Source organism: Schistocerca nitens, chromosome 6 (assembly GCF_023898315.1).
Source record: "Schistocerca nitens isolate TAMUIC-IGC-003100 chromosome 6, iqSchNite1.1, whole genome shotgun sequence".
Classification (NCBI taxonomy): domain Eukaryota; kingdom Metazoa; phylum Arthropoda; class Insecta; order Orthoptera; family Acrididae; genus Schistocerca; species Schistocerca nitens.
In genome coordinates, this window is record NC_064619.1 from 142,178,042 (window position 1) to 142,200,843 (window position 22,802).

Consider the following 22,802-nt stretch of genomic DNA (forward strand, 5'->3'; position numbering starts at 1 on the left):
TGTACGGTCTCGATTATTTTATTTTATTTTATCCCCTCTAATTTTATTACTTACTTTTTGATTCCTGGAACCACCCTAGCACATTTTTTGTGTTAATTCCCGTTTCTTATTCACCCCTTAGCATTGTATCATCGCTTCTAAAACTCTGCACGTTTTTCTCGTCCGGGCTCCCACAACGATAGCCTCCGCAAGTCTCTTTTGCATACGTAATAATAACTATATTAATCACGAGAACTTGATAATAGTGCTCAAAACGGCTGCAAACGTGCGTTTCAGTTAATACAAAGAAAACTGGTAGATTAAAGAGAGGTGCTAGATTTTCATTTACGGCAAAATATTTATCTGTAATTTATTTGTTAACGGGTACTCCACGCTGGTATAAGTAAATAAAAACTGTCGTAATGGAGGCGTTCAATTAATTTACAGAAAAGTGCCCAGTAAGTTATGTATTTAGTTGATTTCGAATTTATGAATATTGTCCATTTCCCCAAACGCAGACAACGAAAATATCAATCTGAAACCTAGATTGGAATGGAAAATCTGAGTAAAAATAAGTCACTTGAAAAATTGGTGTACTACATAATTTACTAATAGCGCTGGACTGTAACAAATCTATGAACAAATTCTCCTTTAAGCAGCATTAGGTTAAATCATTAATGAGTAGAAAATACACTTTATACTTAACTCATATGCCTTAATTTAAAATTTTTAGTAACTACTATCTGTACAATCTTTTTTTTTCTAACTTCATTACCACTTTACAATGAAAATAGTTTCCTTCTGACACCACTGAATGAAAAGTCGTTTCTCCAGAAGCAACACCCATAAGGATTCTATTTGTTAAAACTAGATTTGCATACATAAGCATAGGCATGAAGATATGAGAAAATGGTTAGAATGATGCGTGATGCAGACATTAACAATACTGCACTAATTCCTATTAGTTTACCAAAAGCGCTGTAAAAAAAGTCACACTGTAGAGGGAACATTGCTCAAGTAAGCGCAAAAAAGGATTTCTTTTTTCAAAAATGCAAACTCACTGGCCTATGTAGCATTTATAAATTCGAAGTAGGCGGCAGCACAAGAGCTTGGCATGCACATCACAGAAGTGGAATTACCCCATTCGTTACTTTCCTTCATTTACTTGTCTTTGATTGCAGAAATTAAGTGTAGACTTGAACACGAGCTTGTCAAAGTCATGCTGAGTGAATCCGTTTAGTAACTGCTGTAAAGTTCATTCCTGGAAATACATATTCTCACAACGACAGTAACAAATACACCAAGGCATTCCGACAGTGAGGGCAAAGCCGTGTTTTCCTGTAAAAGCCAGTATTAGTTCAAATCACAAACAAGACTTACTCTATACTACAGGCTACCTAGTCTACGTGACGGGGTAACGAACGCATGCGTCATATCCTGGCAGGCCATGCTGTACTGGAGAAACGGAAAACTCAGACAGAAATATAGGACAGCATAATGAAGGTGGTAAAATGTTAGTTTTTGTCTCTCCAAAAAGTCACTAGAAGCTGTGAGGCCGTCACCAACAGTTTGGCGAGAGCAGAAAGTGAAACACAGATCAGGAAGTTTGTCACTGATGAACAAAGACGAGCACACAAACAAATTCGACATATATGTTGGCAACATCAGACCAGCTAAAAAACGGTCTGTCGTTTACTTAACACGCACTTCCCGCACATATTGAAAAGCGTCGTCCTCTTAAATGGAGCCGACGCGGAACTTGACTTTCTTATTAATTAGTATTTATAAGAAAATGAGGTGTCAAATTTGTTTCGGCCGATTCCGTTCCGCTGTTCATCGTGGAGGAGGGAGGAAATAAAAAGTAAAACACAACACCAGACCACCAGACAACACTACACGATGCTGTAGCCGTTCCCAAAATATATCAGCCGTCTGTGTTTAATTTTCCTGACATACATCTAAAAAAGGAAAAGAAAATCATAAGATGCCATGGCCGTAATAATTTCAAAACAAAGACAAATTCCAATGCAAAAGAAAAGAAAAGATATGTAGTCAGAGATGCTGTACAGAGTAGTGGTGGGCGTCCCTGTGCTGACTTACTTGCCGCTTAATGCTAAACTCTGACTTGTCGTGCTCGGACATTGCGGGGGGGAGGGGGGAGAGTCGAGCCACCACCCCCGCCCCCGCCCCCGCCTCGCGCAGCCTATCCAGCTCTTTCTCGAGGAGGCACACCTCCTTCTCCAAGGTCGCAATTCGAGCGTCCTTCGTTTCCAGAATGGCAGTCAGGGTACTGTTAGAGGGACCGCTGGAATTTTGACTGTAAGCTTTCTCTAACTGGATCTGAAGGGCTCTAAGTGTCTCATTCGTGGCCTTTAATTCCTGAATTAGCAAGCAAAATATACATCATTCATTAAAAGAAGGCTGCACTCAGAATTTTGTGAACATTTTTAGCATGTGTTCTTGCACCATCCTCAATAGAAAGTTCCTTGTGGAACAGCTAAACATTTCATCCAGGCACACATTTTGTTCTGCAGTTTCCACTGTTCGTTTGCAGTATGACATCCTTTACATTATGAACAGAAAATAAAGACTAATAAGTGAAAGAGACAGATGGACAGAGAGAGAGAAACAGAATAGCAAATCAGTTGTCCCTTTAATTAAATTACACATAACTTGATTCGTTTCAAGGAACTTGAATAATTTATGTTCGCGAGATATGATTTTAGCTTACCTACTCATTCCACATCTTAATACCTTTAACCAATTTTCGTTTCGTTTTCTATGCTTGAAATCAAATTATATTTCTGCTGAAACTGCGTCAAAAATTTCTTCATATTTTCGCATCAAGTAAAGAGTTAACACACAATTCATAATTAGATGGACGTGTAACAATATGAACAAGAAATTTTCTTTTAAATTACTGCAAATAGTTATTTTCAAGCTAAAGAAGAATATAGCTTGTCAATTTCCATATTCACTGCCTCAAAAATTTCTTCATACTTTCGCATCAAGTAGAGTTAACACACAATTCATAATTAGATGGACGTGTAACAATATGAACAAGAAATTTTCTTTTAAATTACTGCAAATAGTTATTTTCAAGCTAAAGAGGAATGTAGCTTGCCAGTTTACATATTCACTAAATTTTGATTAAAATAACTTCGTAATTGATATTTTAGCAAATTATGTGGCAGAGGATACCCATTACCAATTCACAGCTATTTTTTGGGCTCCACGTGTGCTTCGCTTGTTTGTCGTACCTTTATCAGGCTTTTTTGCGTTATGCCTTAAGGCTCCGAACACACGAGCAAATCTCTGCACAATACAATGTCTCCACTACGCACATAGGGGCCTATGGCTTTGTGGAGTACAATGGAATGGAAGTGGAGAGCAGCTTATTGATCGAGTGTGCGTCGTATGCAGTGCCTCTGTAAAAATATTTGTCTGTAACTGAAACAGATGTTTGAAAATAGTTCTTCAGTGCATGCTGTATTTTTTCTACGAGATTATAAACCGCTGTTTTTAGATTTGTGAGTTTTCTTCGCTGAGCAGTCGCTTTTAAATGACGTTAACAAACCGTTAGAATGAAAACTACATTCTTTGCAATAAACAAAGCTAGACAATGAACTGCTAATTGTTTCGTTATTAGTCACGGTTAAGATGATGCTTCGAAATTAAAAAAACAAACAGCATATAATTTCAAGAGCTGCCAGTATATAATGAAAACTTATTTCGTACGTCATGTGCAGTGCAGTTTAGATTGTTGCATACAAACATTACAAATCAACTTGTTTTAAAGCTGCCTAGTCGGGAGTAAGGAGATTCTCTATTATGGGAGGTGAGCTGAGTCATGCTGTGCCCAAAGCTTCCTTACCATTCCTTGCAGATTTCATTGATGTATATCAAGTTCCTCTTATGTTTACAGTGACAGTTAACAGCACATTAACAGTTTTCTTTTCATTTTGTTTAGGAGTGCATTAGATACATATTCTCATATGTCTCTGAAGGCATTTCGTCTTGTTATACGCAGTGTGACAGTTTTTTCGTGATGAACAGTCAATAACTGCTGCTGTAAATAATGTGTTGGCAATTTCATAATTCTGATTTGAGTGCCGTGCATCTACTGTTGGGTTATCCTTCGTTGGTTTATAGTGTTTACAGCTTGTAGGTCAACACTTATAATGTGGCCCTTGTTTAGCTGCAAACCAGTAATTACGTTACAATAAAGATATCAGTAACAAATCTGAATGCTAATTTTCTTTTCATTTATAGTCCACGTATCTGATGAATACTAAGTATGTCATATGCCATACACAAGTTGACAACTCTGAACCCTGTCAATGCCTATTATCAATAACAAAGTTATTTTAATTCAGTTACATGTGATATGCTTTTTAATTGTGAAAGTTATAAAGTAAAACCTTTGTGCCAGTGATTATGCAGAGAGAGAGTTCCACAAAATGACTAATTTTATGGTTTAGTCTTTCAAACTATATGCAAATTATGTTAATAATTGCTTCTGTATAGCTATTGGTTTTGTTTCAGTTGCATATTTCAAAGAAATCCTTGTAATATCTCAGCGTCTTAAACACATCCATTAGAAGCTGTTGCTTTAATTACATGTTTTTTCATTGACTATTTTTAATGAAATTATATAGCTGATAATAACTTCAAAAATATCTTTTTTGTGGAAGCAATAACAGACCTGTTATCACAAGACTCTAAGATGGTAATTTTGTAGCTTAGTAAAACATAACAATGTATTAATTATTTTACAGCATTTTATAAAACAACTGACGATTAACACTATTCAACTGTGTAGTTTAATTTGGATATTATTGCAAAGACCTATGTAATAAGTTCAAATTTAAAAAATGAGATTAAATGCAGAAGCAATTGATAAATGCACTAAAATTTTTAAGTTGGGGGGATTGAGTTGTTTGGGGGAATAGACCAGACAGCGAGGTCATCGGTCTCATCAGATTAGGGAAGGAAGTCGGCCGTGCCCTTTCAAAGGAACCATCCCAGAATTGCCTGGAGCGATTTAGGGAAATCACAGAAAACTTAAATCAGGATTGCCGGACGCAGGATTGAACCGTCGTCCTCCCGAATGCGAGTCCAGTGTGCTAACCACTGCGCCACCTCGCGCTCGGTAATTTTTAAGTAACTGAAGATGATTTTTCATTCTGTACTTTTTCTTTTAATAAATCAATCTGGAGTCCATACCACTTAACCTTAATACTTGATCAAAGTACTGTAAAGTAAATTTTCCCTTGCTGTCAATTTCAATAGTAAAATGAGATACTGTGTCTCTTTGAAGTGCGTAACTCATCCTTTCTCAACAGGATTGTATTTTTACACCATGTTCTTCAGTTCACTACTTGTTTCTCATATCCTCAGAAATTAAAAGTGCACTAGCACTTGTAATATGGTGCAGCTATTGTAGTTATTCGAAAGGACAAATAGTCTTAATGTTGTGAGCATCGGTATGTTCCAAGACATACTTCTGTAAAAATTTCCACTGCCATCCATATCAGAAATTCCATTACGTGAAAGTATTTATATCTGTTAAGAAGTTCCATTTTGTACATTTATTATCGTACAATGTATTTTTAGGTAATACTGAGTTGTAGAAACCATATAGCAGTAACTCTTAAACTATTTGAAAAAGTCACAAACAAGCTAATTCAATTATTTATGATGTTAGGATCCTGCAAATTAGAACAAGTTGTAAAGATAATGAATTTCTGAACTATTGCAAACATACTAAGATTTTAAGACGTCAGTCATTAATGAAATATTATTCAATACGCCTATGAAAGTTTCACTGCCTAAAAAAAGATGAATTTAATATCACTCCACGTTACCTACAAAGAGTATTTCGACATCTGGTTTTTCTGTAATGTGTTACATGATATTTCATTTAGTTATCTGAATTTTGTAATAAATTGTAGGAATCACAGTGTCAGACTATTTACTGTATGACTGTTTAGATAACAATACTTATGCTGTTTCAGTTTTTCTTATCATATGCAAAACATAATCAGCAACCAGTTAATAACTCTCTAGTTTCTGTATTTTCAGTTAGTACTTTCATATGAATCATTTTTAGATACAGTAAATTTTACTCTTAACTGAAAGAAGGAAAATCTATTTTTTGGAAATTATTGTAACATAACAATAAAAAATCCAGCTTTATGTACAAAATTAGTGCAGAGTAAACACTTCAAGCTTTTTTAGTCATTTACAGTAGAAGTTCTAGAGAGGATGGTGCACATAAACAACAAAATGTGATTTTCTTCTAACTACTGCTACTGCTAAAATTTGGCCAGCTTTTTAGTTGCAGTTTGAGAACACTTACTCTTGATCAGAAAAATATAGTTTTCGAAAAATTTCATCTTTCTATTACACATACCAAACATTTAAGGAGCTGCCTCTTCCTTCTGCATGCGTGCTGGATTTATTTGTGATCACCAACAATTTATGCTTGAATTCAAGGTATCAAGAGCAGGAAACGACAGGCCGGAATGAAAAAAAAAAACAGATTTCAGTAGTACTTTTGTTTAACTAACCCTTTGCAACACGAAAATTTTGCATATTAATTGAATTAAATAATAATTAATAGAGGTATAAATAGGGCCTCACTGAAAACTGTTGAACGAAAGGACAGAGCTGGCTTATGAATGATGAATCCTGCTGGCAGTAGAAATACCACACACATTAATTTTCATGCCCCACAAGACAAAGCAATAGGGAAGGAGCAATGGGAATGTACATTACTTTAGCGTATTTTCGCAGTTAATGGCAGCATAAAGCATAAATAATTCATTAAATGTGGATAATTCTTTATCTATGCAACACAATGAACTAGTCTGGCATAGAGGGGTAATATGCCAGTCAACTAAAAGACACAATTCAAACACAGAAGCAGTGTTAAGAGAAGAAATTGCCATCAGTTGTGAAACGTTTTACATACAGTAACAAATCGGGCCAACAGACTTGCAAAACATTCACAGGCAGCCAGTCACGTCCATTAGGGTTAGTAAACATTGCACTTCTGACACCCGTGCTGGCAGGTTACAACATCCTGACCAGGATCTGTGTCAGTTCAAAGAACTGTTACAACAAATTTTTCCAACATTATCGACGTACTCACTCTCTTAGTCTTACTGAGTTCCTGGTCTCGATTCCTCACAAGATTCTCATAGTGCCGAATTTTATCCTCACTCTCTATCAGCCTGGCCTGGAGGGATTCAAATGACTCCCTGTCTCCATCTAGCATTTTACCACCTACAAAACATTCAAAGCAACGTAAACAACACAAATCAGGTGTATGCAGTGGCGGGCAGCAGGGACAGAAAAATAAAAGAGATGACAGTGAGCAACAGCGCTGAAGTTGGGTGCAGGGCTCTTCTACACAAGCGTGGTTGCTATGGACAGTGAGGTCGCAGGGCACAGACATCCAACCAGTAGTACCCCATTGTTTGCTGGCAGTACCTTCCGGTTGAGCAGAGTGCCGAAGCGGATCCTGCTCTGTATTCGGCAGGCCCGAATACGATTGCCGATGCAGAAAGTTGTCCTGACTGCAGGCTTTCGCACCTTTCCCCAGTCCCGCCAGGGGAATGCCGAGGATATACCTACGGAAATGTGACGTCTGGTACCCTCCCAATGAAGCCTAACAATCTTGCTCTAACCCATGCAGTTTTGTTTCTTCTATACTGCACGAAACACAGCTGAAATGAATCTGCTTAACAGAACATGAAAAAACATTTCATGTTCGAATGAAGCCTTAATACCAAAAATAAAAACAATTGCTACAGCATATATTAAACAAGGTTCAATGTTACAATTAACATTCATGTGACATACAAGCAATCAGAATACTTGTCTGAGATACATATATTATGAAGGGAAAATTATTTGTTTTATTAACACCTAGCAATGAAATCAGCAAATACTGACTTCACCCATTGCATATGAATAACTGGATATTGTAACTATAAATTCTTAAACTCATTTTTTTCAACCTCTATCTTTCAAGATTCCATAAAATATCCTGTCAAAGAAGGTGAAACTAATGAAAAACACTACGATAACTTGCCAATTTAACAACACAATGCTATAGCATAACGTCTGAGTAGAAATAATCTAGGATTATGCAAAGTTGTCTGATGTCCATAAAATTCAAAAATCAGCAAATAAATATAAAAGGCAACTTAAAAGAATCAGTAAATTCTATAAATTAACTTTACAAAAAATTATCTATGCAAGAAAATGATGTGTGAAGATGTTGAAAGTAAGCAGCATAAATAAAAATTTCGTGTTTTGCCTAATAATTTCATAGAATTCTTGAAACATGACGTAAAAGAAAGAAATATACAATAATAAAGTAATATTCTGTCTCTTAGAAAAGACATCAGTGGTCTAAATATACTAATGTGTATTTGGTGTAGTTATGTTTCTAATATCTTACTGTCATATGTATTTTTTAATTACTGTGTTTATATACATATCAATTATTGTTACTCTAAATAGAGTTACAATAATTCCTCTCTACAGGGGCTTAAGAAAATTCTGTCCTATAATCTTATCGTATTTTCTTATCTTCACATTTTCTTTAAGTGAATATGTTCTATGTGTTTCCACTAAAATTTATCACTGTAGTTACAGTGTGGAGTGTTATAGCTCACAAAACTAAAATAAAATTAAGTTTTAACTTCCTGATGGCTACTGTTACCAAAATCCAATCACCTTCCTGACAAGATGTAAAATTTGGGTATGAAATGCTACTGTTGGATGTCTCTGCCACTGAACACATTAGAATATGCAGTAAACAAAAAATTATTACCACATTAAATTTATATAACAGCTATAAAATAAAATGAAATGAAACTTAAAATACTATTATGATGTGCAAGTGCTCATTAACATCTGAAAATAAAAGAACTAAAACTCAGGGTGAAAACTAATAAACAATGTACTGTATATTACGCCACAAAATGTTATCCACCTGTTTCTGTGCCATTGCTTGCATTTGTTGAAACATTTGCCTCTCTTCCTCTTTCCCTAAAACAGAATTTCTTTTGTTGAAAACATACAAAATGACACAAGTGCCAACTCCATCACATCTATAACCAGACAATAAAGGAAGAGAGGGGTTGGACAATTTTAAACCTAACAATATTTTCGTCAGTATTAAATAGTACAATTTCATCACAGTTGCTGTTCTTCTACTACCAGTTTTTCTTGTTTAGAAAGGCTTTTAAAATAAATATAAGCTGGACCTGACAAGGAAAGATGAATAAGTTCTACCATGCAAACATGCTGCAAACTAATGAAACTCAGTAATATTATAGATAAATAAACATTGAGAATGTTGAAAAAGAATTTCAAATGCTTGGCAGTGTAAGAATGGAATTACAGCTAGAACTTCTTAGAAACAGAATTTTTATGGAATGTAGACAGGTAATTATATACAGTACTTAAAAAATTTCCTCAAGCCTTAAATTTTAATTGAAACTCAGTCAGTATTTGATAAATGTTTTTTAACTTTGTGAAATATAATGATATGCATTTGGCACTAGATTTCAAATGGCATTATAGCAAACAAGGTAAATGTCTCTTCTGCAGGATGGACTAAACTTACATAAAATAACAATGAAAAACTTATATATCATATTAGCTGAAGTATTGCCAGCTCTCTATTAGTACAAAAGAAACAAATGGAAACAATGAAATCATGTTCAATTACACAGAAAAGTTGGCAGTGTCTGAAAATATCTTCAACTGAATGACAAAATTGAATTATTTAAGCTTTCAGTACCAATAGTCACAAAAATATAAACACATTCTATAATAAATGTATCAGTTGCCTGCTAAGTTAGATATGATTATCATAGATGTACATGGGCTTCATTAAATAACAAAAATTGTATGATCAGAATAATTATGACATAAATGTCTGAAAATAGTTTGATTGATTACTTGTAAGTATACCATCAGGAAATACTGTTATTTAATACAAACTGATATTGTTGCACCACAAATAATTTACTAGGCATGGCTGAGTAAAACTGAGACATCTTCCACTGTCAATGCAAGAGGTTGTAGAAATGGGTGTTTGGGGCAGCCAGGCGATGTTACATTTTGGGCTACCTTTGCAGGTACTTTCAGTAGTTGCCCAGCAATTACGACACAGCCCGGCACAGCAGGGGTACCAAATTCATGACATCACTGATGCAGCAGAAAAGCAAAACTACTGTGCTGTAGTTGACCTGATTGCTCATGTCTAAGGTATGGTCCTGTTATGGCGACTTTGAGAGACATAGATGCTTTAGCAAAACAAGGATGGTCCAAGCCCATATAAATATTCCTTATTTATAGTCAGAGGTATGGTAGTCTACCAGCCACCAGCTCTGAGGGGGGACATACGACAGTCTGTAAGTTTATGAGTAGACACGGATCAACCAGTATGCAGCTGCAGACTTTGCTGCTGCTAACTGTGGCGCTGTTCCTCGTCCTGAGTCGAATGATGTATGCTTAGTGGCTTCCAACTAGTGGGCACCTGTGTGCCTACCACAGCCGCTGCTGGCCTCCTACCCTGGAGGTCCACTGTTCCAGCTCGGGATTGTGCAGCCATTCAGTCACCATTGTGTGTGTGTGTGTGTGTGTGTGTGTGTGTGTGTGTGTGTGTGGAAACTCCTTGCTTCCTGGCTCTACTCAGGTATCACTGCGGACACTGCTGCTGCCATGAGCCATCCCAGCATGGCGTGATTCTGCCTGACTTTGTATAACCCATCGTGGGCTGCCAGGCAGTCTCTAGTGTGCGTTACGAGTTATTACCCGCTGCTGCCATCAGCATCCTTACTCTCACCGTCACCTGCCAGCAACATGACACTGAAGGCTGTCAGGTCATCAGCTGATGGCTGCGCCTCCTTGCAGGCCATGTACAGCTTATGTCCAGGGGAAGCTGACTTCTCCATCATCATGACTACTGTATTTGATTAAATGTAATGGAATGTTTTAACAACGACGTTTTTATGATAATTTTTTTGGACGGTCCACGCACTGCTCCACTGATACCCGCCCAGGGTGGTGGACTACTGAAATCCTACCTCTACAAACCCAGTTTCAGCAGCCACTGACCCAAATAAGTGGTACCAGAAGTGACTGACGTCTGCATCTAGGTCCAGGACCACGTCTGCGGTCTCAATGAGTAGCGTCAGAAGGGTCTGTCACCTCTACATTTTGATGACACAGGAACCTCACTGGCCCCCATCCCTGGAGGAGATAGTTAGACTACTACATCATCAACACTTAGTATGGTGAGTGCAATGTTTGTTTTGTGTTTTTGTTTGACTGCAAAGGTCATAGACAGCCAGTGGGTTTTCGCCAGGTGTTTACTTGTAATTAGATGTGCAGTCTGAGGAAAGTGAACTCAGTCTTCTGGGAATTGTAAAAAAGTATTAGTTTGTGCCGATTGGAATGGGCATTTTATTTGGTTCTGAACTGGGGATAAGGCTCATTGTGTTAAGTATGTCAGGTCATAGGAGTATCCAGTCAGGCAGAAGATAAATTTACGATAAGAAATGCTGTGTTAGTAGTTTATTTTAGTGTCCTCATCATTGTTCTATACTGTCCGCTTATAGTTTGTTGTTATTTGTGTAACTGATGGAAGGTCAACCATGTCGTTAGCACAGGGGACTACCCCGGACCAGCCCAAGTACCTCGATTGAAAGCATACAATGGGAATATAATTATCTAAGCAACTAAAGGCTGTGTTATCAGACCAGTCAGATATAGCAGAGAATGTACAAGTTGAGAATGGAAGGAAACAAGATTGGAGTAGCACAGTTACTCGAAAGAAGTGGAGAAAATGTGACTGTAATCTGACGCTTGGTGGGCTGATAACGCCAGCAATAAAGAATATTGGAATTTTAAGGGAGCATGAGAGATTACGAAAGAAGTAGGAAGCACTACATAAGGAGAAAGAAGTTAGCAGTATGAGTTAACTTCGTGGGCAAAGTACTAATATTGCAGAAGTTAAGGAGAGTAATGTAGAATTATTAACTCCAATATCTTGCGAAAATGTAAAGTATTAATTAGGCGTAGTGCCAGACGAAGTAAGTGCGTGCTGTACTGAAGTAAATTAATTTGTGGATACCAACAAGGGTGACACTGACTTTGGTGCCGTAGTATCTACGCCACTGAGTGATAATGGATGCTGTTTACAGGCCGTGGAGCCTGGGCCAGATGTAGAGGGACGAACACGTGCCATTGATTTTTGTGTCGAGCAGGGTGTTACTGCTGACGGTAATTTGTTGTAGATACTGCGAAGTATGCACAAGAACCTATTGATGACGTTAAGTAGGTTGCGAATGTTATCGATAATAAAGTAGTACAGACACATTTATTGCCGAAGGACGCTGATTCGTCGTCACCTGTGATGGTGCCGCCTCCTCAGAAGGGGGCGGGAGGGAGGAAGAGTAAGATTTCAGAACTTGCAAGGTTAGTGATAGGGCCAACAAGGCCGAATCCTTTTAGGAATGTGTACCTGGATCAGGAGGTTTGTAAATTTGATGATACTCGCAATGTTATAGGTACTAATGGTGAGAAAAAACGTCGCGTAACTGTTCTTCGACAGCGCACCGTCAAACTCTGGGAGACATTGTTGCAGCCGAGGAAGTCGACTGCACGTGATACGGGGACACGAGGTTCGCCGAGCATGAGAGCAGAATCGTCTAAACTGCGTACAAAGCTGTTGAAATTCAATGCACGCGATAAAAAGAAGTTGGTTTTGGTAAGAAAAGGTGTAAGGAAGCATTGTACTGGAAGAGGTAGTTCAGTTTGTAATTAGTATTAAAGTAAAGGGAAGAATTGGAACTACCGACCACTGTATTGCGAGTGGCAGTGCTGTATGTAGTTTCTGTATGAGCACAGTTTTAAGTATGTGTTTTCTGAGGGAACGCAAGGATAAATTTTGTTTCCTAGGCAAAGTTCCAAATGATGTGTCAAAACGGTGACTAAAGAAACTACCTGACAGACGAGGAGAAAAAGCGAAGCACAAGAAGCAACTGAAGGAATCATTTTCTGTGAAATTATTTGATAAAGGAATGGGTTGGTAATTTTATTTCATAATTTTATTAAATGACGATTCAATAGGGTGATGTTATGTGGAAATGGGAGAAGTAGATTGGGTTACCTGTGCCAAGCCATGATTAGTTACGTAAGAATTAGGTAAGAAGCAACCTGATAAACAAGGAAAAATACTACAAGAAAAAGAGTTGAGCGGAAGTGTTAACTGATTGCTGAGGAATTAGAGAAGGAAAGATAATTTGGTAAATTAATTGTACTAGTTTGTAAATGATGATGCAGAACAGTGCTTAAGAAACAGCCAATAATTATTGCGGATTAAACTGAACTAGTGTAAAAGAGCAAAATAGGAAAATGACAGTACTTTATACACTCTTTAAAAAAATTGCTCCACAAAGGAATTGTCCGAATGGGACGGAAATCGGTAGATGTGTTATATGTATACAAACAAACAAATGATTACAGTTTCCGAAATACTGAACAATTTATTCAAGAATAAGAGCTTCACAAACTGAGCAAGTCAATAACGTGTTGGTCCATCTCTGGCCCTTATGCAAAGAAGTTATTCAGTTTGATATTGACTTTTGTGCAAGCGGGCATTATCTTGCTGAAATGTCAGCCCAGGATGGCTTGCCATGAAGAGCAACAAAACGGCACATAGAATGTCGTCGACACAGCACTGTGCTGTAAAAGTGCCGCACATGACAACCAAAGGGTCCCAGCTATGAAAAGAAATAGAATGCCACACCATCACCTCTGGTCGTCAGGACGTATGGCGGGTGACACTGAGGGTTCGAACTGAACCCTAATGACCAGCGAAGACGTGATGGAGAAGCCTCGGACAGTGGTGCACCACCGACCTGGCTGTCACCCGCCATATGGCCCAATAACCAGGAGTGATGGTTTGGAGTGCCATTTCCTTTCATAACAGAGCGGCTTTGGTGATCATCCTCAGCGCCCTTACAGCACAGCATTACTTCAACAATATTCTAAGCCACATTTTGTTGCCCTCCAAGGTAGCTATTCTCAGCTTACATTTAAGCAAAATAATGCCCGCCCACGTTCGGCAAGAGTTTCTACTTCTTGTCCTCGTGCTTGCCACACCATACCTTGGCCAAGAAGGTCGACTGATCCCTCCTCACATGAGAACGCTTGGATCTAACGCGCAAATCAGACATAATTTGGCACGATGCCCTCAGGAAGACATTCGACAACTCTGTCAATCAACGCCAAGGTGAATAACTGTGGTAAATTCACAATTACCACTGTCTTTTGCCGTCCCCCTCGCTGCAGATCCGCACACTGCGCCGACACATTACACGGCACTCGATGCACTAAGCTAAGGCTCACTCACTAGCTGCAGATGCAAGGACCGACACTAGAGGCGCAACTGTCGGCCTCCAATGCGAGTCAGCAACACCGGCTGGGCGCGCAGACTGAAAACTAGCGTCACCAACATCAGTACGTCTACACTTATCTATATTTAGGGCGACGTGAGCCTCCTGGATTCAGTCAGTGCCGGGCTGCAAACTATTGCTGATCATGCAGCCCTCAAGATTTGGACATTGTTAAACTACTGACCTTTTATCGCTTCTGAGCAGTTCCATGATTGTACATTGTGCTGTCTTGTGTTGTATTCTACCAATAAACGAATTATACAAACTAGTCTTCGTTTGTGTTGTGTCCCATAACAATAACTGATTGCATAAGGGTCAGAGTTGGACCAATATATTATTGACTTGCTCAGTTGTGAAGCTTTTTCTCTTGAATAAATCAAGCTTCTTCTCTTGAATAAATCATCCAATTTTTCTGAAATTGTTCCTTCACAGTGCATCTTTTTTTGTCTAGGAGTGTATAATTGTCAACTGCAGACTTTCCATAAGCTGGATCCAGAGGTCTGGATCTGTTGGAGGAGGGAGGCGTGTTGCACCGCAAATAATTTACTGGCCACAGCTGAGTATAATTGAGACGCCCACGGCTAATGAAAGAGGCCGTGGAAGTGCGTCAGATTGAGCTGGCCTTATGAAGCTGACTTGGAAGAGCAGCTGAACGGAATGGACAGGGTCTTGAAAGGAGGGTATAAGATGAACATCAACAAAAGCAAAACGAGGATAATGGAATGTAGTCGAATTAAGTCGGGTGATGCTGAGGGAATTAGATTAGGAAATGAGACACTTAAAGTAGTAAAGGAGTTTTGCTATTGGGGGAGCAAAATAACTGATGATGGTCGAAGTAGAGAGGATATCAAATGTAGACTGGTAATGGCAAGGAAAGCGTTTCTCAAGAAGAGAAATTTGCTAACATCGAGTATTGATTTAAGTGTCGGGAAGTCGTTTCTGAAAGTATTTGTGTGGAGTGTAGCCATGTATGGAAGTGAAACATGGACGATAAATACTTTGGACAAGAAGAGAATAGAAGCTTTCAAAATGTGGTGCTACAGAAGAATGCTGAAGATTAGATAGGTAGATCACATAACTAATGAGGAGGTATTGAATAGAATTGGGGAGAAGAGGAGTTTGTGGCACAACTTGACTAGAAGAAGGGATCGGTTGGTAGGACATGTTCTGAGGCATCAAGGGATCACCAATTTAGTATTGGAGGGCAGCGTGAAGGATAAAAATCGTAGAGGGAGACCAAGAGATGAATACACTAAGCAGATTCAGAAGGATGTACGCTGCAGTAGGTACTGGGAGATGAAGAAGCTCGCACAGGATAGAGTAGCATGGAGAGCTGCATCAAACCAGTCTGAGGACTGAGGACCACAACAACAACAACATATGAAGCTGCATCAGGGGCTACTCGCTGATATGGCAAGTACTGCCGGGAGGTGCTGGGCAGTTATCAGATATCCTATAATTGCAGAGAGACCAGAGTAGTGATATTGTTGATGCAAAGGAAAAGCAGAACTGCTGTTTCATAGGTGACCTTATTGCATCACGTGCGAGACATGAGACTTTTAGTGCTTATGTGATTGAAACCGATGCTTTAGAGAAACAAAGACGGGCCAAGACCATGTAAATACTCCTTGTTTATAGTCATAGGTATGGCAGTCTACCAGCTATCAGCTCTGGAGGGGGGGGGGGGAGACTGATCTACGACAATCTGCAAGTTTAAAGGTCAACAAGGATGAACCACTCTCCATCTCTGACCTCGCGCACTGCTAGCTGTCACCCTGCTGCTCGCGCTTAGCTCAGTGCTGTCCGCTTGGAGCCCTCCAACTGATGGCCACCTGCGGGCCTACCTCAGCAGCTGCCAGAGCCTGGGGACATTCAGCCTCCATACCCCAGGTGGGCAAACTCCTTGATGCCTGCCTCTGCTCGGGTGGGCAGGCACTGCTGCCGCCATGAGCCACCTCATCCATGTTGGGTTCACAGCGTGATTCTGCTCGCCTCTGCACGGCCCGTCCTGTGCGGCCCTGCAGTATCTAGTCTGTACTGCGAGCCGCCGTCCGCTGCCACAGTCAGCGCCCTTGAATAATTGCTGCTCTCATCACCTGTCAGCTTCACAATGCTACTGCAGCTGTCATCTCGCCTGCTGATGGCTTTACCTCCTCGTTCGCCGTGTAACGTCCGGGGGGAACTGACTTCTCTGAGTATTGTCACAAATGTTGTAGTTAATAAACAGTAAATGATTTTTTTTAAAGATGCTGTTTTTGTGACGATTTATCGGCCGACTGTCACGCATCCAGTCACTATTCCAGAGTACCCCGCCACAACTGAGGTCACCACCCCTGACCTCCGCAATATCATCATTATCAACAAAATGTGAGAGATTTCTCTTGCAGAAGGGCTTACTGATCGACAGTTTTCATACAATTTTGGTATGATATCTCTTTATGTACGTCATATTTCACAGTTAAAGCTTTGAACTTTATTCTCAAGGATTACATTGTAGCTTTTTCATCCAACAATTATAGGGAAAAGACGTGTGTGTCTCTCTGAGAAAATCGAGCTAAAGCATTTTGCGAAAAATTACTAAACTCAACACAGAATACTATTTGTCTAGAACAGTGACTGATTTCTGATTTACTACTGACAAATTGTGGAATTTACTTTTATACTAACATGAGGCTAGCCTAAACACATTTTACGTTAATCTACTTTGTGTTAAGATGAAATCAAAACAGTGAGTCGACAAGAGGGCCAAAGGAGTGTGTCATAAGATGGAAAGGCTTGACGACTTGGGCTAGTATTATGTTGTGAGGTGGGCTAGGCTACTGGAGAACACACTTACTTTTATATTTAATAATAACTGTATGAAATTTTATGGTATCATACCTGCTTGAGCTATTAGCTGGAACTAACAAAATGTAAGAATTGATACCATAGAGGTTGATGAGGTCTGTTAAACTTATAACCCCACAGATCATTCCAGATATAAAATCGGCTCATCATAAAGAGAAGAGAGGTGTGAAAAGTTAGCAATTAGGAAAACAGTGTTAACAGAACTCACAGCTGCGTACGATGTCATTAACCTTTATCTCCTACTCAGAAATATGTGCAATATCATGAAAGATTTTAATTTCACTCATGCTATCAGTAACATTCTGGGCAACAGAAGATTATTTGTAGACATCCACGGTCAAAAGAGCAGGTGGAGAAGCAATTTCGAATTCATTGACAAAAGCTGTCAAAATCCCTACACTTCGTAAAAAACTACTACAAGAACAACTAGCTTAAGCCAAACTATTCAAGGATACACATGTGTGCATTCCATTAGAATAACAACGATGTCACAAAGAGCCTGAACATCACCTGATAAGACATCCTGTCCAGCTGCCAAACAACTATGGGTCAACATGGATCGGTTTAATAAAAAAAAATTGTGTCAAACAAACAGCAAGTAGGTGCATGAAACAATGTGGTTCGGAAGACTGAACTTTTGGAGTGCAACCAAAGTAATATTTTTTTCCATTAGCCCTATTACTCCTAGGGAGAACATGCTTGCCAAATATATTATCAGCTCTAACTCTCTAGAATTCTGGGTGCAGCACAAGTGGAATACGCCACATCCTCACAGGCTGTCTTCGACACAAACCTGTGGAGAATCTTACTATCTTGCAGAAATATCAGCTTCAAAAGCACGGGCACTGGCACTCAGTATATGCATTTATTTTATTTATGCACGGTTTAATACAACGTGCAAAGCTCTATCAAGAGCTTGAAAGCAGAGCTCCATTAGCACAGCCTAACGGCGTTTCTCGCAACAACAGACTCTAGCTGTGTGGCACCATCTGTCACTTAAGGTGGCATGAGTGACTCCAGAAATTGAAAAGAGGGCATAGCATGAGGACAGCCGGGCCTTCAACCCCCTAATCAGTCAAATGTGTTAGTAAGGATGTGTAGAAAAACAATTCTGATAAATAACTCCAGACTATCATTAGTAGAGCATATTAGTACACTAAAATGCTGTAAATATGTCAACTTATGAGGCGAAAACTGAAACACGTGCGACACTTCCTTAGGGTTAGTGCACACATATGAGTTGCATGTAATACAAGTCAGCTTGTGGACATGAATCAGTCTGTGGGTCCGAATTAGCTTGTGGCCACGTGTCGCTCTTTTGTATAGGTACAGCTGGACGAAGGAAGCCACGAAGGAAGCTCTGAACGATAAGTAGCAGTCTGGAGGCTGGAAAGACACGACAGCTGCAACTCGTATTCCTCTTTGGGTACTAGGTAACACTGCCAAGATTCAGGTCAGCGAGGAATTTTCTGAAATCACCATAGGTGTTAGTATGGCTTTCTACATAAACAAGATTATAGGAGTATTATTCCACGAGCCAGTGTTTTAAAGGATGGTTGCTCCCAGGCTGGACGGAAAAGAAGAAATCAATTATTCATCTGCCCGAGGTCTCACTTGATGTAGAGCCACCTTGCACAAAAGGGTCTATATAATGGGGTAGATTTTGTGTGACAGCAGTGTTGAGCAACTTACAGACCCTGACATAATGCAGTTTGTGCCCAGTGACCTGCACTGCTGAAGAAGATCTGGACACAGCTCCAGCTAGTGCATTTTCTGTTGCCCAGTATTAACCATTTAATTTTAATGAACATACTTATATTCCTTTTGGTATTTGTTTGTAGATAATTTTATCTTTATATATTAATTGTGTTGTATTGTTCTTGTTCTTTCTTGTACTGTTCTTGGTTTGTGTATGTACTTATGACACGAGGACTATAAAACAATCGTACTGAACCGCGCGGGATAGCCGCGCGGTCGAGGGTGAGTTCCCACAGTCCGCGCGGCTCACGGTGGTTCGAATCCTCCCTCGGGAATGGGTGTGGGTGTTGTCCCTAGCGTAAGTTAGTTAAAGTTAAATTAAGTAGTGTGTAAGCCTAGGGATTGTTGGCCTCACCAGTTTGGTCCCATAGGAACCTACCACAAATTTCCAATCGTACTGACAGATGAGAATATTACTGTATTGCTGATGTACTGTATAAATGCATAAAAAACGTAAGAAGGTGAAGCACTTATGTAATGCAATGGGACTCATATTATATAGGGAGTGAATGTTCGTTTTAATCTGAGATGGCAAGTAGCTGCATATTCAGAACGAATGTTGTTGTTGTTGTTGTGGTCTTAAGTCCTGAGACTGGTTTGATGCAGCTCTCCATGCTACTCTATCCCGTGCAAGCTTCTTCATCTCCCAGTACCTACTGCAACCTACATCCATCTGAATCTACTAAGTGTATACATTTCTTGGTCTCCCTCTACGATTTTTACCCTCCGCGCTGCCCTCCAATACCAAATTGGTGATCCCTTGTTGCCTCAACACATGTCCTACCAACCAATCCCTTCTTCTAGTCAAGTTGTGCCACAAGCTCCTCTGCTCCCCAATTCTATTCAATACCTCCTCATTAGTTATGTGATCTACCCATCTAATCTTCAACATTCTTCTGTAGCACCACATTTCGAAAGCTTCTATTCTCTTCTTGTCCAAACTATTTATCGTCCATGTTTCACTTCCATACATGGCTACACTCCATACAAATACTTTCAGAAACGACTTCCTGACGCTTAAGTCAATACTGGATGTTAACAAATTTCTCTTCTTCAGAAACGCTTTCCTTGCCATTTCTAGTCTACATTTGATATCCTCTCTACTTCGACCATCATCAGTTATTTTGCTCCCCAAATAGCAAAACTACTTTACTACTTTAAGTGTCTCATTTCCTAATCTAATTCCCTCAGCATCACCCGACTTAATTCGGCTACATTCCATTATCCTCGTTTTGCTTTTGTTGATGTTCATCTTATACCCTCCTTTCAAGACACTATCCATTCAATTCAACTGCTCTTCCAAGTCCTTTGCTGTCTCTGACAGAATTACAATGTCATCGGCAAACCTCAAAGTTTTTATTTCTTCTCCATGGATTTTAATACCTACTCCGAATTTTTCTTTTGTTCCCTTCACTGCTTGCTCAATATACAGATTGAATAACATCGGGGACAGACTACAACCCTGTCTCACTCCCTTCCCAACCACTGCTTCCCTTTCATGTCCCTCGACTCTTATAACTGCCATCTGGTTTCTGTACAAATTGTAAATAGCCTTTCGCTCCATGTATTTTACCCTGCCACCTTCAGAATTTGAAAGAGAGTATTCCAGTCAACATTGTCAAAAGCTTTCTCTAAGTCTACAAATACTAGAAACGTAGGTTTGCCTTTCCTTAATCTAGCTTCTAAGATAAGTCGTAGGGTCAGCATTGCCTCACGTGTTCCAACATTTCTACGGAATCCAAACTGATCTTCCCCGAGGTCGGCCTCTTCTAGTTTTTCCATTCGTCTGTAAAGAATCCGCGTTAGTATTTTGCAGCTGTGACCTATTAAACTGATAGTTCGGTAATTTTCAGATCTGTCAACACCTGCTTTCTTTGGGATTGGAATTATTATATTCTTCTTGAAGTTTGAGGGTATTTCGCCTGTTTCATACATCGTGCTCACCAGATGGTAGAGTTTCGTCAGGACTGGCTCTCCCAAGGCTGTCAGTAGTTCTAATGGAATGTTGTCTACTCCCGGGGCCTTGTTTCGACTCAGGTCTTTCAGTGCTCTGTCAAACTCTTCACGCAGTATTATATCTCCCATTTCATCTTCATCTACATCCTCTTCCATTTCCATAATATTGTCCTCAAGTACATCGCCCTTGTATAAACCCTCTATATACTCTTTCCACCTTTCTGCTTTCCCTTCTTTGCTTAGAACTGGGTTTCCATCTGAGTTTTTGATATTCATACAAGTGGCTCTCTTTTCTCTGAAGGTCTCTTTAATTTTCCTGTAGGCTGTATCTATCTTACCCCTGGTGAGATAAGCCTCTACATCCTTACATTTGTCCTCTAGCCATGCCTGCTTAGCCATTTTGCACTTCCTGTCGATCTCATTTTTGAGACGTTTGTATTCCTTTTTGCCTACTTCATTTACTGCATTTTTATATTTTCTCCTTTCATCAATTAAATTCAGTATTTCTTCTGTCACCCAAGGATTTCTACTAGCCCTTGTCTTTTTACCTACTTGATCCTCTGCTACCTTCACTACTTCATCCCTCAAAGCTACCCATTCCTCTTCTACTGTATTTCTTTCCCCCATTCCTGTCAATTGTTCCCTTATGTTCTCCCTGAAACTCTGTACAACCTCTGGTTCTTTCAGTTTATCCAGGTCGCATCTCCTTAAATTCCCATCTTTTTGCAGTTTCTTCAGTTTTAATCTACAGGTCATAACCAATAGATTGTGGTCAGAATCCACATCGGCCCCTGGAAATGTCTTACAATTTAAAACCTGGTTCCTAAATCTCTGTCTTACCATTATATAATCTATCTGAAACCTGTCAGTATTTCCAGGCTTCTTCCATGTATACGACCTTCTTTCATAATTCTTGAACCAAGTGTTAGCTATGATTAAGTTGTGCTCTGTGCAAAATTCTGCCAGGCGGCTTCCTCTTTCATTTCTTAGCCCCAATCCATATTCACCTACTACGTTTCCTTCTCTCCTTTTTACTACTGCCGAATTCCAGTCACCCATGACTATTAAATTTTCGTCTCCCTTCACAATCTGAATAATTTCTTTTATTTCATCATACATTTCTTCAATTTCGTAGTCATCTGCAGAGCTAGTTAGCATATAAACTTGTACTACTGTAGTACGCGTGGGCTTCGTATCTATCTTGGCCACAATAATGCGTTCACTATGCTGTTTGTAGTAGCTTACCCGCATTCCTATTTTCCTATTCATTATTAAACCTACTCCTGCAGAACGAATATAAGTGTGTATTTACAAGCACAGGTTACAGTGTGTGCCAGATCTCAGTAGTTACGAACCTCTTTGATTCAGATATTGAGTTTGGTATATGAAAGTATTTCTGCAACACTCGTTGGCTTTTATGCTGCTGGCAAAATTTATCCAAGGAAATAACATGAAAATTCGGAACGAATCCCAGTTCACTGATGCGTATGTTCTCCATTCACGCTGTAATTGTTGGACGAAATTTTCGTCTATTCCACAATGGATTGAGAAAATTTGAATTTCATGTTACCTAGAAGATAAACTTTTGTTCTAAAAACACTATCAGGAAGTATCGGAAGAGAATTTCCACTCGTGAGGTGAATGATAACATTCCACAAAAACAATATATTGTTGGTAGAGTGATTACAGATGGCAGCGTCCTTTGGCGATATATAAACAATACCAGAAAGCTTTACACCGTGAGGAAGCGGTTATATGGCTTATTTAAGAACT

The 22,802-nt window shown here is 39.3% G+C and overlaps 1 protein-coding gene across 1 annotated transcript in view; it reads right to left on the minus strand.

The window, feature by feature from the left end:
• Positions 1-22,802, minus strand: part of LOC126262257 (centrosome-associated protein CEP250-like) — a 490,208-nt gene that overhangs the window by 162,656 nt on the left and 304,750 nt on the right. The window contains exon 4 of the mRNA XM_049958743.1: positions 7,136-7,269. Coding sequence (XP_049814700.1) covers positions 7,136-7,269 — 134 coding nt within the window. The remainder of the gene's footprint in view (positions 1-7,135; positions 7,270-22,802) is intronic.